At 42.7% G+C, this 15,735-nt stretch overlaps 1 protein-coding gene across 2 annotated transcripts in view; it reads right to left on the reverse strand.

Annotated features, from left to right (window-relative positions):
- Nucleotides 1–5,145: 5,145 nt before the first annotated feature.
- Nucleotides 5,146–15,735, reverse strand: part of ATP1B4 (ATPase Na+/K+ transporting family member beta 4) — a 30,277-nt gene continuing 19,687 nt past the window's right edge. For both annotated transcript variants that reach the window (XM_069985799.1, XM_069985797.1), the window contains exons 5-9: nt 13,404–13,508; nt 8,398–8,594; nt 8,071–8,127; nt 7,341–7,433; nt 5,146–6,390 (exon numbers count right to left, since the gene is read on the reverse strand). In XM_069985799.1, the coding sequence (XP_069841900.1) occupies nt 6,232–6,390; nt 7,341–7,433; nt 8,071–8,127; nt 8,398–8,594; nt 13,404–13,508 (611 nt within the window). In that variant the 3' untranslated portion in view covers nt 5,146–6,231. The remainder of the gene's footprint in view (nt 6,391–7,340; nt 7,434–8,070; nt 8,128–8,397; nt 8,595–13,403; nt 13,509–15,735) is intronic.

The raw sequence follows: 15,735 nt of genomic DNA on the forward strand, positions 1-15,735 counted from the left end.
AACGATTTCCTAAAATGTATGTCAAGCAGCATTCTTAAAGGTACAGTACTCCTGCAGGGTCCAGCTCACCCTTTGCCAAAATAGATTAAAAAAAAAAGCAGTAAAGGTCAGGCCTATGCAGGTGCTATTTAAACAGTCCTCTGTATAAAAGTAACACTGTTTGTTTAAGCATGAAGAATAAAATGCTAATTCAATTCAAATTCAGATTAATGAGCGATAACTTTATTCTGCCCAAATCCTACTCATAAAGCCCATCTGTTCATAAAGTGTTAGAAACTTAGGGCCCTATTCCACAGGAACGATAATCGGCCGAATCGGCTCCATTCAGACGATTATCGCTCAGTGGAATAGAGAGACTGATCGTTCATTTAGGGCAAGACCTAAAATCATCGTTCCCACACTGCGCATCGCTGCGGTGTGCGGTGGGCGACTGATGATTTGAGAAGCACAATACATTACCTGTAGAGCTTCTCTTCCGCTCTGTCTTCTTCCCCGGGTCCCGCGCGCTCTAGCTTCAAAATGGCCTGTCAGCTGACGGAACGCTCAGCCAATCACAGGCCGGGACTGTCGCGGCCTGTGATTTGGCTGAGTGGCCTGTCAGCTGACAGGCTATTCTGAAGCTAGAGCGTGTGGGACCCGGGGAGGAAGACAGAGCGGAGGAGAAGACCTGACAGGTAATGTATGCTGCAAGGACATCGGTAACGATTTCCATGCAGCCCTCGCTCAACGATCATTGGGCCGTGGAATAGGCTCAGAAAACGAGCGGCGATCTAGCAGATCGGCGCTCCTTTACATCGTTGATCGGGCCCTCCTCGTCCCGTGGAATAGGACCCTCACAATCTCCATAACAATTAACTTCTTGTACCTTTTCCAGCAGTGGGGGAACTAGGGTGTCTCCAGTGTCTGGGAATGACTGCCAGTGCAGGAGCCAACAGCACAATTCTCATAAGCTTGAGATGGATGGGGGGATGGATGTACAACCCCATGCAAAATAATGGGTGAACCCCAACACTTTTTTTTTTATAGCAAATCCACCTCAGGAAACAGTATGTGCAAGACATGCGGTGGTCTGTAAACATTTCTTTTTCACGGCAGTCTAACCTGCATTGCGGTATTTTTTTTTTTATGTCAATTTTAATAATTTTTTTTTAAAAAGTACTTTCATTCGTTTCATGAAGCTGGACGACATCCTATGAATGTGGGGATTTCATCATTTTAGCCAAATGTTGCATTCCGGATCAGTACAGAACTGCTTCCTTATGTCACTGGAGCATCTCAGAGTTTGAAAAGGTTTTGCATACACATTCTGAAGCACAACAGCAGATATTTATTGCTGTAATGCATATATCTTGTATGTTTAGCTTTAGTAACGATAAGTCCAAGCCCAAACTCTTAGTCGAAGGGAAAAATAAAAATTCACAGAAGAGATGGCAATTTATTCCCATACAAAGTTGACTTTTATGTTCTGTTTGATCACCCCGCTAACTTATATGGGGGTCTCCCAGGTAATAAGTAGACTGGTCTAACAGGAGACTATTTTCCTTTCCCAATTGTAAAAACACGCTTAGTAAACTGGGAATATTGGGCTTACCTGTCCGCCAAATGTTATGTAAGGCCCTGTTCCCATTTCATTTCAGTCTTTTGTTAAAGGATAATGTTGGGAGCATTGGAACTGGAATATTGTACTATATCCTGAGAATTGTGGCTTGTAGTTGCAGGTGATCAGCGGGTTCTTTAATCCTCAGGGTAAGTTTAGTTACTGCTCAATATGCTTCTATAATCAGTAGATTGAGCTTTTTAGGTCTGTTAGCACTAAGGTGTACTCGGAATGAGAACAGTCACACTATCAAGGAGGAGTTGCTTTGATCCAGTAAACCAGACTGGCATGTTTTTTCTTAACGTATACTAAGCTTTGTGGGTTCATGTGTAAAACTTAGCATTTTACTTTCTGTGTTAAAAACTAATAGTAAAATATATTTTGCCAAGTGATGCACCAGTCTGCCGCAGAGATGCGGCCACTTTTCCCGCACAACATTTGGCCAGTGCATGACTTTTGCTTTGTACATGTAGATATGTTCATCAATGATCTGTTATTCATCCCAGTGGCTTGGAAAAGTGAACTGTTTGCACTTCAGGATGTAATGTAACGTTTATTCTGTTCATGTTTGAGTGCCAGGATGGGCGGTTCGAAGCTTTGTGAATCCTTGAGTGCCTTTTCAATTGATAATGTTTTATGTCGGTTCCATTAAGATCACTGGAAGGAATCATTAATCATTATCAGAACTGTATGTGTAACAATAAAAACTTTTTGGAAATAAACTTTTTGTTTCGGTGTGGTAATTTTAAGTTTTATTACTCCATGTTCTTGTTATGATCTGATTACCTATCTACAATACAATACCCCCCCCCCCCCCCCAAAGTTGCAAACATTTTATTTTTTCAATTTTTCCTCACAAATTATTATTTTTCTTTTTCATTATTCATTGTGTGATAAGATAAAGTGTCACTATAACGTACAATAGGTCACACAAAAAAAGCCCTCATATGGGTCTGTAGATGGAAAATTAAGTGTTATGGATTCTAGAAGGTAAGGTAGGAAAATGAAAATGTAAAAAATCTAAATGGTCTTCGTTTTTAGATCAAGTTTTATGTTAAACAGTTTACTATCTAATAATGAGCTCACATCTCTTGTTCTATACAGATCACTTTTCAGCAGTGTTCTCAGTGACACCAATAGGTAGATAAGATAGGGCTATGCCATTTACAGTATGTGATGTAAAGAGCTCATAGGTCACAGAGGATGCTTTGAAAATTCACCCATGGAACTGGACCATAACTGGTCTTATGGATGCTCCCGTAATGTACTAAAGTTAAAAATCAATTACAATCAGAAAATAGAAAGAGAATAGAAAAAAATAACATGCTTATGTTGGGATTCAAACCCATAAACTCTTGTGCTTCAAGCAACACATATACTTATCCAAAGATAAAAACAAAAAGGGAAATAATATAGGGGTGGACTACACTGAATAGTCACCCTATTAGAGAGACCTGCCCTTTCATGATTAGAGCTTCCACAATGGAATTAGAAAATTAGAGAAGAAGTCAGTTGGGGGGGTGCGCATAATAAAGTGTATTTACCTGCCACCGGTGCCCACGCAGCATGCGTCCCGCTCCTGGACCCTGATGACAATCTGCATATCTCCCCTGCTGCTACTGCCCTGCTCAACCTGTTAGTTACTGGTGCGGGACACTGCTGCAGTCACTGATTGGCTGAATGGACTTAGTGATGTTTCAGCTGGGTCAGGATATACCTCACAGCCAAGAGAGAATGACATATGATGGGGGCTGGGCTTCTCTTTTATGTGATATTGGCGACATCTGAGGTACAGTCATTGGCACTACAATCTCCAGGACCAATATTTTGGGATGGGAGACCAGTATCCCTCCATGTGCCCCCTGTATATAGTAGATCAGTATCCCTCCATGTGCCCCCTGTATGTAGCAGACCAGTATCCCTCCCTGTGTCCCCTGTATACAGCAGACCAGTATCCCTCCCTGTGCCCCCTGTATATAGTAGATCTGTACTCCTCCATGTGCCCCCTGAATATAGTAGATCAGTATCCCTCCCTGTGCCCCCTGTATGTAGCAGACCAGTATCCCTCCCTGTGCCCCCTGTATACAGCAGACCAGTATCCCTCCCTGTGCCCCCTGTATATAGTAGATCTGTACTCCTCCATGTGCCCCCTGAATATAGTAGATCAGTATCCCTCCCTGTGCCCCCTGTATGTAGCAGACCAGTATCCCTCCCTGTGCCCCCTGTATATAGTAGATCTGTACTCCTCCATGTGCCCCCTGTATATAACAGACCAGTATCCCTCCCTGTTCCCCCTGTATATAGTAGATCAGTATCCCTCCATGTGCCCCCTGTATACAGCAGACCAGTACTCCTCCATGTGCCCCCTGTATATAGCAGACCGGTACTCCTCCATGTGCCCCCTGTATATAGTAGATCAATATCCCTCCCTGTGCCCCCTGTATATAGCAGACCAGTATTCCTCCCTGTTCCCAATCCCTACATATATTTTCTTGCTGCACAAGTGGAACACCTAAAAGGGTGAGCTCAGTCTGGGGGATTGGGGGGATCGCGTAGCTTGGTGGAATGGATGCCGGGATTCTCACCCCGAATAGCAGCAATTGAGGTGGGATGTGTAACAGCATTTGGTTGTGCAATTCCTAAAATAAGAAATCTCCTTTAAACTGGCCTTAAGCTATAAAGCAGTGATCTCCCAGCTGCATCTCTCTAGCTATTACAATGTCCAACATGATCTGGTTGTAGAATGAACAGAAGATCTTTGATTATGGTCTTTATTCCTATTAATGTATAGGACAACGGTCAACAGGAATATAACAGTGCTGCAGATAACAGATCTCTCAAAAAACCATAATATACTGATACAAAGTATATGAAATGGGCCTGCTATTGTGTCTAATTTAACAGCTCTAAATAATGCTAATTATCACCAAGTAACATTAAAGGACAACTCCCACAAAAATTTTTTTTAGCTTATTTAACACACATTACAAAGTTATATAACCTTGTAATGTGGTTAAATACCCGTTCTGGCCCCCTTCCCCCACTTTCGGACCCCCGACCCCCCCGCCCGGAAGTTAAAGAATATATACATTACCTATTACGATCGTCACGGTCTTCTTCTCCCGGGCGGCATCTGGTGACGACGACGTCAGAGCCGGGGGGCGGTCCGGGTCTTCTTCCTCCTCGGCGTCTTCATAGAGAGTGAATGGGACGGAAAAGGCTGCTGGTGCACATGCGCACCAGCAGCCTTTTCATTGGCTGGAGCGCATCACATGGCTTCCAGCTTGCTCAGCCCTGATTGGCTGAGGTTGCTGGAAGCCATGTGATGCGCTCCAGCCAATGAAAAGGCTGCCGGTGCGCAAGCGCACTGGCAGCCTTTTCCATCCCCAGGACCCGGAAGACAGAGACATCGCTGGATGGCGGTGACGGTGAGGCGGACGGCGGGCGAATGGAGTGGCGATCGTCACCGGAGGGATGGTGAGTATGGTGTCTGTGTGTGTCTGTGTTTTTTTTTTTTGGGGGGGTCCCGCGGGAGTTGTCCTTTAACCTAGGCTCAAATTATTTAAAAGGGAACTCCGGATAGGCAAAATGATTTTCTATTAAAAAGTACATTGAAAGTTATATAGATGTCTCTATATATTGTATTTCCATGTAAGTGCAGGTCTGCAGCACTGGTAGTTGATTGACATCCAGGAAGTGAAGAAAACTGGCCTCTGTGCAATCCACTTTGTCTCCTGCTCCCTCTGCTGTTCCCTAGTAGAAGATGAAGACCATGTGACCACTATCTCTATTTCAGTTTGTTTGCTGAGCACAAACTGAGGATGCAGATGTGACAGGGGGCGGGGCATGACATAGACACCATGTTAGTAAAGGGGCGGGGCATGTGTGAGAGGTGGTTACTATAATGGAGGAAACGAGACATTCTGAGCGTGCACTGCAAAGACTACTAGGAAATGTAGTCTGGTAGCAGTGCAGGGGAAGATGAACAGCAAGAGAGACTGAACAGGCAGAACACTGCATCAGAGGAGCAGGACTACTGTAAAGCCACATGAATGTCATGGGAAACATAGGTAAGAACCTTGCGCTGTTTGGAGTTCCCCCTTAATACCTTATACTATGTTATGCAGTCTATACTTTGTTGGCTTGTCCCCTCTTCTATATAACAAACTATGACAACTAAATATGGGATGTAAACTTTTAGGAAAAAAAGTTAAATCTAAATTAAACTTCTAAATATAACAATAACTATTACTCTAAGGAACTATCACTGATACAACTAATAGTAATACAATGTTTTCAACAGACCATCAGTAAAATCTTGACTGGCTGTTCCTTTAAAGAGAAGGCAGCTGTGCATGGTGGGTATGAACTATGACTTTTCTATAGGTTTTAGTTTTATGCATGCTTATTTTACTGCCATTTTCCTATAGTGCTCATCACTCACTAGTTTATTGAGGCTAATTTGGTAAATTAGCACCCAGAAGGACATCCCACAACTAGTGGCATAGTACAGGATGTACTGGTTCATTTAGATATCAGCACTGGTAAAACTGACTGCTGCAATAAAGGGAAAAGGTGTAATAGTCTGATCATGAGCAGTTGTAAATTTCCAGGGTTGTTAAATCTGAGGCCATTCATCCAATGTTCATTATGAAGATTACTCGGCCCAGGAAGCGGTCAGTCTTATGGTCATTGATAATGTCTTGTCCATTTAGCTTGCACTCTATGGTGATGTCATGGTTAGGGGTCAGCTCTGTGAACTGTATCGCAACTAGAGGAGACGTGTAGTTTACCTGAAACAGAAAAAGTGGTTAGATGTGATACAAGATTTCTTCACTCTTAGGTCTCAACCTCATCAGACGTAAATAAGGTTTAAATGATTATAAATGTAACAACTAATGATCAGTAGCAGAAGTGTACAGAGCGTAGAAAATAAAATACGGACATTTAGCAACCATATGGCTAAATTAAAGGAGAAGACCGGTGTTTTCTAAAAAGCCGGCAGGAGAAGGGGGGAAATTGGTTTCAAGTAACAACTTACCTCTCCCCATGCCTGCGGTTAGTGGCAGGAGCGGGCGTGGGACCCCTGTTGGGCTCCGGGATCTCCAAGGTGTCCACATCATGACCCGGGTGATGGACTGGCTGCTCAGCCAGTCAGTGACTGGGGCAGGACACCGCGCCAGTCACTGATTGGCTGAGCAGCCAGTCTATCAGCCGGGACAGGCCTTTTCCCCCCGAGTTGTGGCGTCATCACAACTCAGGGGAAAATGACTTCCAGCGGGAGTCTAATGGCTCTCACCGCGGGCACGGGGAGAGGTAAGTTGTTACTTGAAATCAATTTTCAAAAACGCCTGACTTTTCCTTTAATTAGACCTAGCAATTGAAAGCCAGTAAGTTGGCTACATTTTATTGCCAGACACCATGTTTTTACCCATGAAATAAACACAAGAAAGATTATTGGCCTCTAAATTATGTTAGGTTTTACACAGGGATGATAACTGAACTATATTATGTTTTACACAGGGGTCATAACTATATTACTGACAAATTAGAATTTTTTCCTTATAAACCACAAAATGGTATCAGATAAAAATTGCAACTTTACCTGCCCCCCCCCCCCAAAAAAAAAGGTTAGTGCCCAAATGGATTGGTTACTGAGGGAGTAACACTTGTATTGCAATTAAGTTAGGGAAACAATGAGAAAAAATGTTTACATATACATTTTTATAGACAATATACTTACGTGTGTGAGCTTGCCATAGTAGGGGTAGTACATAAGGTCAAAGTAATTGTTTGGATAGAAGTTAATGGTTCCTAAATCACTACCATTTCCTTTCTAGAAAATGAAAACCAGATACATATGTAATTATTACCCAAATGCTTCGATTTAAATGCTGCAATATAATACTAAATAATGACCAAATAATTCATTGGCATAACATCCAAGAAATACCACCGTCGAGTTCCATATATTTCCTTAGCAATACTGTCACTTAGTTTCCAATTAAAACTGTGAATCAGTTTCCAAATAATATGACCATACAAATGTCCAAACTGAGTTGCTGGTAGGGTCCTGAATATAGGTAACTACTCTGCTCGATCACTGGAGAAAGGGAATGATTTCTGCTCCACTTTCAAGTTACTTCTAGGGTACATCTATGGTTTCGCTAAGAAAGTCTTAGGTAAGTGCCTAGTTTTCCATCCCCTACTAGCAGTCTGGCCACCGACACCATCTTTATTGTTTCTGCTATTTCTGGAGTTTTCCCAACCTAGGCCTCTAGTGATGTATGACAGCTTCCTGTGCTCCATGTTGTCTGTTTGCTGGCCACTCCTCCCTATAAAGGTGCTAACATCCTCGCCATCTTGCTTAATGGGGCCCTATAATTTCTGATGAAGTCACTGAGACAGGTAATCTGGACAATAAGCAGCCAAAAAAAATATTCTGACATTCACACCTGACACATTTTACTTACGTAAGTTCCACACGTCACAGTTATTGGTGTTCCAGAACCAGCTTTAAACCCAAGAATCTAGGAAGACAACAAGCTTTATAAAGATTGTTTGCCTATTGTTTTATTTGTTTGTTCACACTTAGAAAAATTGTTAAAGATATTTGAACAGACACCTGCCACATTTTACTGATGATTTTTATTCTAACTTATGAAAATCTGCTCTCTATATTTATCTTCTATGGAAACAGGATGTTTAATTCTATGCAGAAAGGGAAATAGACCACTTGTATGAGCAATGACCACCCTGCCCTTTAGAAAACATAGTGGAACTGTTTCAGCTTTATTTACCCGGTTCATCTTTAGTAAGACACACGGTTTCCCATGAGAAAAGCCAAAACTTGGATCCTCAATTCCAGAGCAGTTCTTCAGTAGTGAGCGGCGGAACTGACAGGCTTTCTTTTCCTCATGTTCCTCTCCTTCTTGAAGGAAGTATTGTCCTGGCGTGCACTCAATATTTCTAGCTATTTGTTTTTCATCATTATAGTCTATTATGAAAAAAAAAAAAAAAAGTATATTACACACATATAAAAAAAACTGTGGTTTATGGTTCCCACATTGTGACATGGAAATACCTGCTCAGCCTGATCAGTGGATGGCTGCTGTGGTCACTGATTGGCTGAGCAGGCATTTCCTTATGCAACTGAATATCCCTTTTAAAAAATATCTTGATAGTGGTAGTTAAAAGAAAAGAAAACATGCTGACTATATAAAGGAGCCACTAGAGGGAGCTTAGGAGCTTATTGCATACTTTGTTGTTGAGTTCAAGGTGCAAACAGCATACAGTATGCTCACTTTAAGGTCCTTTTACACATGCCAATTATCTACAGGCAGGAATGCTCACTGACAATAATTGGCCAGTGTAAAGGGGCAGCTATCAGCTGAGGAACCCCAAAAAATTTCTTGGACTACGCAATGAATTTGGGCGTGCCAGGGGTCACACTCTGTGAGTCCTGCTGTGTCACACCTAAAGAAGTAAATGGGGTCACACTGAGAGCTACAACATACTTTGACTGCAACCGGACAGACTAAAAAAAAAACCATCTCAAGTTACGGAGTGCGACATTGCAATTTTTCGTTGTGTAACCCCTGTCGCAGCCAGCCTAAAGGGTAGCGGTATTTTTGCTATCTGAAACCAACTTAGCATGTTTCTCAAACATACTGGTTACACTGAGATTCTTTTTTAGGCTTACTGTTACAATATGGAAAGTTAAAGGATTTAAATAGGCTCTCTTTAAATATACAAATACACCTAAAATAACAGAGCAAAAGACAAGTTGTTCCTAATACAGAAAGTCCCTAAGCGCTCCTCAGTTGCTGATCTCATTGATAGTTGGAAACAGCAGGGATTGTTTTTTTTCCCCATCTCTTCTGCATAGATGAAATATGTAAACTTTCCATGGTAGTGTCTCATGTATATGGAAATAATGCATGAATTTTTATGTTACCTTTTTTTTTGTAACATAGTTAATAAGGTTGAAAATATGCAACAGTGCATAAATTTCAACCTACTGAAACCCTACTGTGTTAATCTAGAGGAAGGCAAAAACCCTCATGAGGCAGATGCCAATTGCCCCATCACAGGGATAAAAATTCCGTCCCGACTCCAAAATGACAATCAGAATAATCCCTGAATCAACGTATCACAAATCCAGTGCCAAAAACTTGTAATATTATCTTTTTCAAGAAAAGCATCCAGGCCTCCCTTGAACTTATTTAACCCTTATTTAACGCCCTGCAGTCGGTAAGGGAGTTCAGTGCGGGGCCGCGCGGCGACCCCGCTCTGAACCGCTGTTGTCATGGGTGCCGCATGTAGCCCAGGACCGCGGCTATTGGCGGGCACGGTCCGATCGCCGTGCCCACAAATCAGGTAATCAGATGCAGCTGTTAAAGTTGACAGCTGCATCCGATTACCCTATGCAACCGATCCCTAGTGTCTAGTGGGGTGGATCCACACATCCTGCTTCGGCCGGGGTCTGCCCCGTAATGGCGCTGATCCCGGGCTCGGCATTCGGTTGCTGCAGCCGGAAGCAATCGAGTGCCTATCTCATTGATCTATGCTGTATATCTATGCAGCATAGATCTCAATGAGAGATCAGTGTACTTACACTAGAAGTCCCCCAGGGGGGCTTCTAATATAAGTGTAAAAAAAAAGTCTTGTTATTAATAAAAAGCCCCCTCCTCCTTTTTCCATGTTATAAATAAAAATAAATAAATAAACATGTTTGGTATCGCTGCATGCGTAATCGCCCAAACTATTAATTTATCACATTACTGATCTCGCACGGTAAACAGCGTAAGCACAAAAAAAAAAAACAAAGTGCAAAATTGCGCATTTTTGGTTGCATCAAATCCAGAAAAATTGTAATAAAAAGTGATCAAAAAGTCGCCTATACGCAATCAAAGTACCGAAAGAAAGAACACATCATGGCACAAAAAATGACACAGCCCCATAGACCAAAGGATAAAAGCGCTATAAGTCTGGGAATAGAGCGATTTTAAGGAACATATTTTTTTTAACAATGATTTGAATTTTTTACAGGCCATCAGATACAATAAAAGTTATACATGTTACATATCGTTGTAATCGTAACGTAACTTGACGGACATATGTAACAAGTCAGTTTTACCCCAGGGCGAACGGCGTAAAAACAAATATCCCCCAAATAAACAAAATGCGTTTGTGTTTTTTTTCAATTTCACCACACATTGAATTTTTTTCTGGTTTCGCAGTGTACTTTATGAAAAAATTCAGCCTGTCATTGCAAAGTACAATAAGTGGCGCAAAAAATAAGGGCTCATGTGGGTTTCTAGGTGGAAAAATGCAAGTGCTATGGCCTTTTAGGCACAAGGAGGAAAAAACAAAACCGCAAAAAACTAAATTGGCCCAGTCCTTAAGGGGTTAATGAATCAGCCATGACAACATCATGTGGCAGAGAGTTCTATAGTCTCACTGCTGGTACAGTAAAGAATCCACATCTGGGCTGGTGGTGAAACCTTTCCTTTCTTCTAAATTCCTAGCAAGATCTCTGCACTGTCCAGGGGCGTAGCTAATGTCCCCTGGGCCCTGGTGCGAGAGGCCAACTTGCCCCCCCCCCCTCCTTTCACAACCAAGTGATGCTATTGGTGTGTGTGTGTATATATATATATATATATATATATATATATATACACACACACACACACACACACACCAAGACAGATATTACCTATTACTGCCATACTGTTACCGACCAAATCCTGTATACTGAGACCAATATTACCAGTAATACCAGTATATAGGAAGGAAACATTACCGCCACACCACAACCACGACCATCACCACCATATTGTTACTGACCAAATCCAGTATACTAAATCACCTCATCCAGTCATATAGAGGTGGCCCCAGCTCTACACAGGCTCTATACACCATATACATTACAGTGCAGTTATATCAGGTGACTCACAGGAGACGTCTTTTCTGATCAGAGTTCTTTCCTTTTCATCTTCTCCATCCGTCCTGGGCCATTATGAGAACTTCTCCGAGCCAAGAATCCACAGAATCTGCCAGACAGACATATTAGGCTCCTCACACTGACACCATCCTCACCTCTATACACACTGCACATCTGTATTGGCCCCTTTACACCCTCATTTAGTGGGAAGCCCTGACTCTATGTGACCACCTAATAATATATGCCCCCCTCTGTGTATTCCCTCTCCCCCTTTGTTACCCCCCCCCCCCCCAAATAGATGGCCCCCTCTACCCCCTCCCTTATAGATGCCCCCCTCTACCCCCTCCCTTATAGATGGCCCCCTCTACCCCCTCCCTTATAGATGGCCCCCTCTCTCCTCACCCTCCCTTATGGATGGTTCCCTTCCCCCCCCCTCCCTTATAGATGGTCCCCTTTCCCCCCCTCCCTTATAGATGGTCCCCTTTCCCCCCCTTTATAGATGGTCCCTCTTTCCCCCCCACCCTCATAGATGGCCCCCTCCTTCCCCCCACCCTCATAGATGGCCCCCTCCTTCCCCCCACCCTCATAGATGGCCCCCTCCTTTCCCCCCACCTTCATAGATGGTCCCCTTTCCCCCACCACCCTCATAGATGCCCCCTCTTTCCCCCCACCCTGCAGGCTGATAAAAAACAAAACTTAACTCACCTGACAACGCGCTCCCACGTTGATCCTCTCTCCTCCTGGTCTGTCCCCGGCTGCTGCACGGCTGTCGGGGGTGTCGCGTCTTATCCCCGGCAGCGCGCGCATCCCAGAACTCCCAGGGAGCTCTGGGATGCGCGCGCTGCCGGGGGTAAGACGCGACACCCCCGGCAGCCGCGCAGCAGCCGGGAGAAGACGGAGCCAGACTCTTGTGACCGAAAGCAAAACAATGCTTGCGGTCACAAGAGTGATTGATCGGGAGGGCCTCGCGGCCCCCCTTGTGGCGGGCCCGGTCGCGGCGGTGACCGTGGCAACCGCGGTAGCTACGCCACTGGCACTGTCCATTCATATATTTGTACATTGTGATCAGATCACCCCTAAGATGTCTGTTTTCTAAACTAAATAACCCCTGGCTTGATAACCTGTCTTGATAACCCTCCTCTGCACCGATTACAGTTCAGCTGTGTCCTTCTTATATACCGGTGCCCAAAATTGCACACAGTATTCCATATGGGGTCTGTCCAGTGATCTATAAAAAAGGCAAAACTATATTCTCATCTTCAGTATCTCAGCCTCTTTTGATGCATCCCATTATTTTATTAGCCTTGGCAACTGCTGCCTGGCACTGATCACTAAAGTTCAGTTTACTGTCCACCAATAGCGCCAAGTCTTTTTCGGAAGCAGTTTTACCCAAATGTTTTATTATTTAGCACATTAATGTACTTATTTATATGGCTCAAATGCATAATCTTACAGTTATCCACATTAAACTTAATTTTTTATGTATCTGCCCAAGCCTCCAGCTTCTTCAAATCCCTCTGTAATATTATATTATCACCCTCTGTGGTGATTACTTTACCCAGCTTAATGTCTACAAGGTCATTAATAAATATAGTAAAAAGTGACCACTGACCCCTGTGGTACTCCACTAGTAACAGTGACCTAATCTGAGTTTGCCCCAGCGATGACCACCTTCTGTTTCCTATCATTCAGGCAGTTACTTATCCATTTACATTTATTTTCCCCTAGTCCCAGCATCCTCATTTTATAGACCAACCTTTCATGCAGCACAGAATCAAATACCTTTGAAAGGTCCAATGAACACAGCAATGAGTTTGTCCTAACAATTTGTCATGACCAAAAAATTGACTTTACTTTTACCTTTAAGAAATGTGTGCAGACCCACAGCATACGGTGACCATGTGTTGTTTTCTGAAGAATTGAACATAAAATGAAATCCGCTTGCCAGTGGCCTGATTGTTACACCTGCAAAATACAATTACCATTTTGCTGTTTTTTTTTTTTTTAAATGAACCGGTAACATAATCTTCATAATCTTCAATCTTTCAGTACTTATCAGCTCCTGTATGTCCTACAGGAAGTGGTTTATTCTTTCCAGTCTCACACAGTGCTCTCTACTGCCACCTCTGTCCATGACAAAAAGCCTCTCCTGCTCTGGTCAGTTTTTGACACAGACAGAGTTAGCATCAAAGAGCACTGTGTCAGAGAGAATACACCATTTCCTGCAGGACATACAGCAGCTGATAAGTACTGGAAGATTAAATATTTGAAATAGAAGTAAATTACAAATCGATATATCTTTTTGACACTAGTTGATTTGAAACAAAAAAAAAAATAAACCAGCGTTCTGTGGATGCATGCTATTTACCCTTCTTTTGGCTATGTTCCCACTTTAGGAACGGGGAAAGGTGGCCATCTCGTTATATAGAGAGACGCTAATAAAGATCATGATCATTTTTAGTGTCTGCTTGTTTAACAAGATGAATGCCTTTACCCAATACATTCCCAAAGTGGGAATATAGCCTTACATATGTTTGTTTCTCTTTAAAGCGAACCTTTCATATATCTGTCTGTGCTTCCAGGATGTAGAACAGTGCTTTTATTCTCTGATACAAGGAGTCAAAGAGGCGTTCTCAATCTCATGATTTGCTGCAGGCTATAATGCTTGCTCTCTCCCCCTTCCCTGCTTGGTGGACCCCTGGAAGCTGAGTCCTAAGCAGGGTCAGGTATGGGAGGGGAGTAAGAAAGTATATATAGGATATAGGAAAGGTACCTTGTGTTTCCTTGTCCTAACAGCATCTAACAGTGTCAGAAGTTTAAAACATGTATTGCAGCTGACACAATCCCTTTAAAGACATTATCACTTTAGGGAACATTGTTGAGCACTTGGATGATGAAGCTACTGCAGCTACTGTCTTGACAATGGCTGAGCCCTAGTGATTGGCTGAGCAGGCATTTCCTGTGTGAGGAGACTGAGACAGGAAGTGGAGATCAGCTGATTACTGCTGCACACCTGCCTCATTTCTTAACAAAACTTACAGCGTTACAGGGACTAATAGCTTTTAGTTATTATGTTGATAGGATGTGGGTATGCGGTCCTTCTAGCGTGTTATACGTAACTTTATGGTAACTATGGTTTGACTACAGAGACTTCATCAGGGTTTAATTACTCACAAGTAATTGAAGAAGTTGTGATGAGAAGTGGGATACTGTGCTGTATTGTAACTTGTGTATTGTGAACTATCTTAGGCCCCATTCATATAATATTTTTAGGGTACGTAAATTTTTTATTGTTGAGATGTACCGAGGCATGTCTGCAGTGTGCCGACAGTACTGACCTCAAAGGACCAACTATAGTCCTCATCAATGTTTAGTCTATTATCCCAACTTTCCCCGGGACTCAAAAGTGTAGTCGGGACTACATTTCCCTTTGGAAGTAGAAGTGGTAATTTTGTAGAGAAATGCATGAATCATAATCATAAGTAAATGTGCCTTTACTTTCTGTCGGTTATAAACAGTGCGCTGACACTGATGGTAAGATACAAACTAGTAAACACAGTCTGGAAGTGAAGTCACTGAGAGCTATGGTTACCCTGCAAGGTCACTCATCAGAGTGTAGAGAAACTGCAGAGAGGGCTAAATGGAGTTCATAAGGTTACCCTGAGAGTCCGGTCTCATCCTATTTATCATGATCCAGAGGAATGTGCAATGGCCTTTAACACGACCAATAAACTCAGGGCCAACATTTTTTTCCTGCTTCAAAAATAGGAACATGTAGCTTTACGCTGGTGCAATGAAGGATTATGTTCCCATTACACGTAAACGCAAATAAGAACTCGTCTCTGTGCTTTCAGCAAAACAATTATAATGTATTACATACGCCCAAGTAGGTTGGATTAGGCAATACTAATTCTGTGTTATAAACCACCCATTCCCAGAAGTTATTTATATATCAATGTGAATAAATGCCAGGCAACAGTTTTCTGGAATTTGCAACGGCCACTTTTGAAAAAGGTTCAACACAGTGCTTGTTACAATGAAATGATCACTGAAGGGTTGAAGCCTAAGATTTAAACAACCTCTCTATAGTCCTGATCTTTCCACATTGGACTATCGCCATTTAACCAGTCATTCCTGATATAGAAATGTAGTACGTGGTGTATTCGTCGCTTGCAGCTCATTCTACAGCTAT

The sequence above is a fragment of the Dendropsophus ebraccatus genome, chromosome 10 (genome assembly GCF_027789765.1).
Source record: "Dendropsophus ebraccatus isolate aDenEbr1 chromosome 10, aDenEbr1.pat, whole genome shotgun sequence".
NCBI classification, from domain to species: Eukaryota; Metazoa; Chordata; class Amphibia; order Anura; family Hylidae; genus Dendropsophus; species Dendropsophus ebraccatus.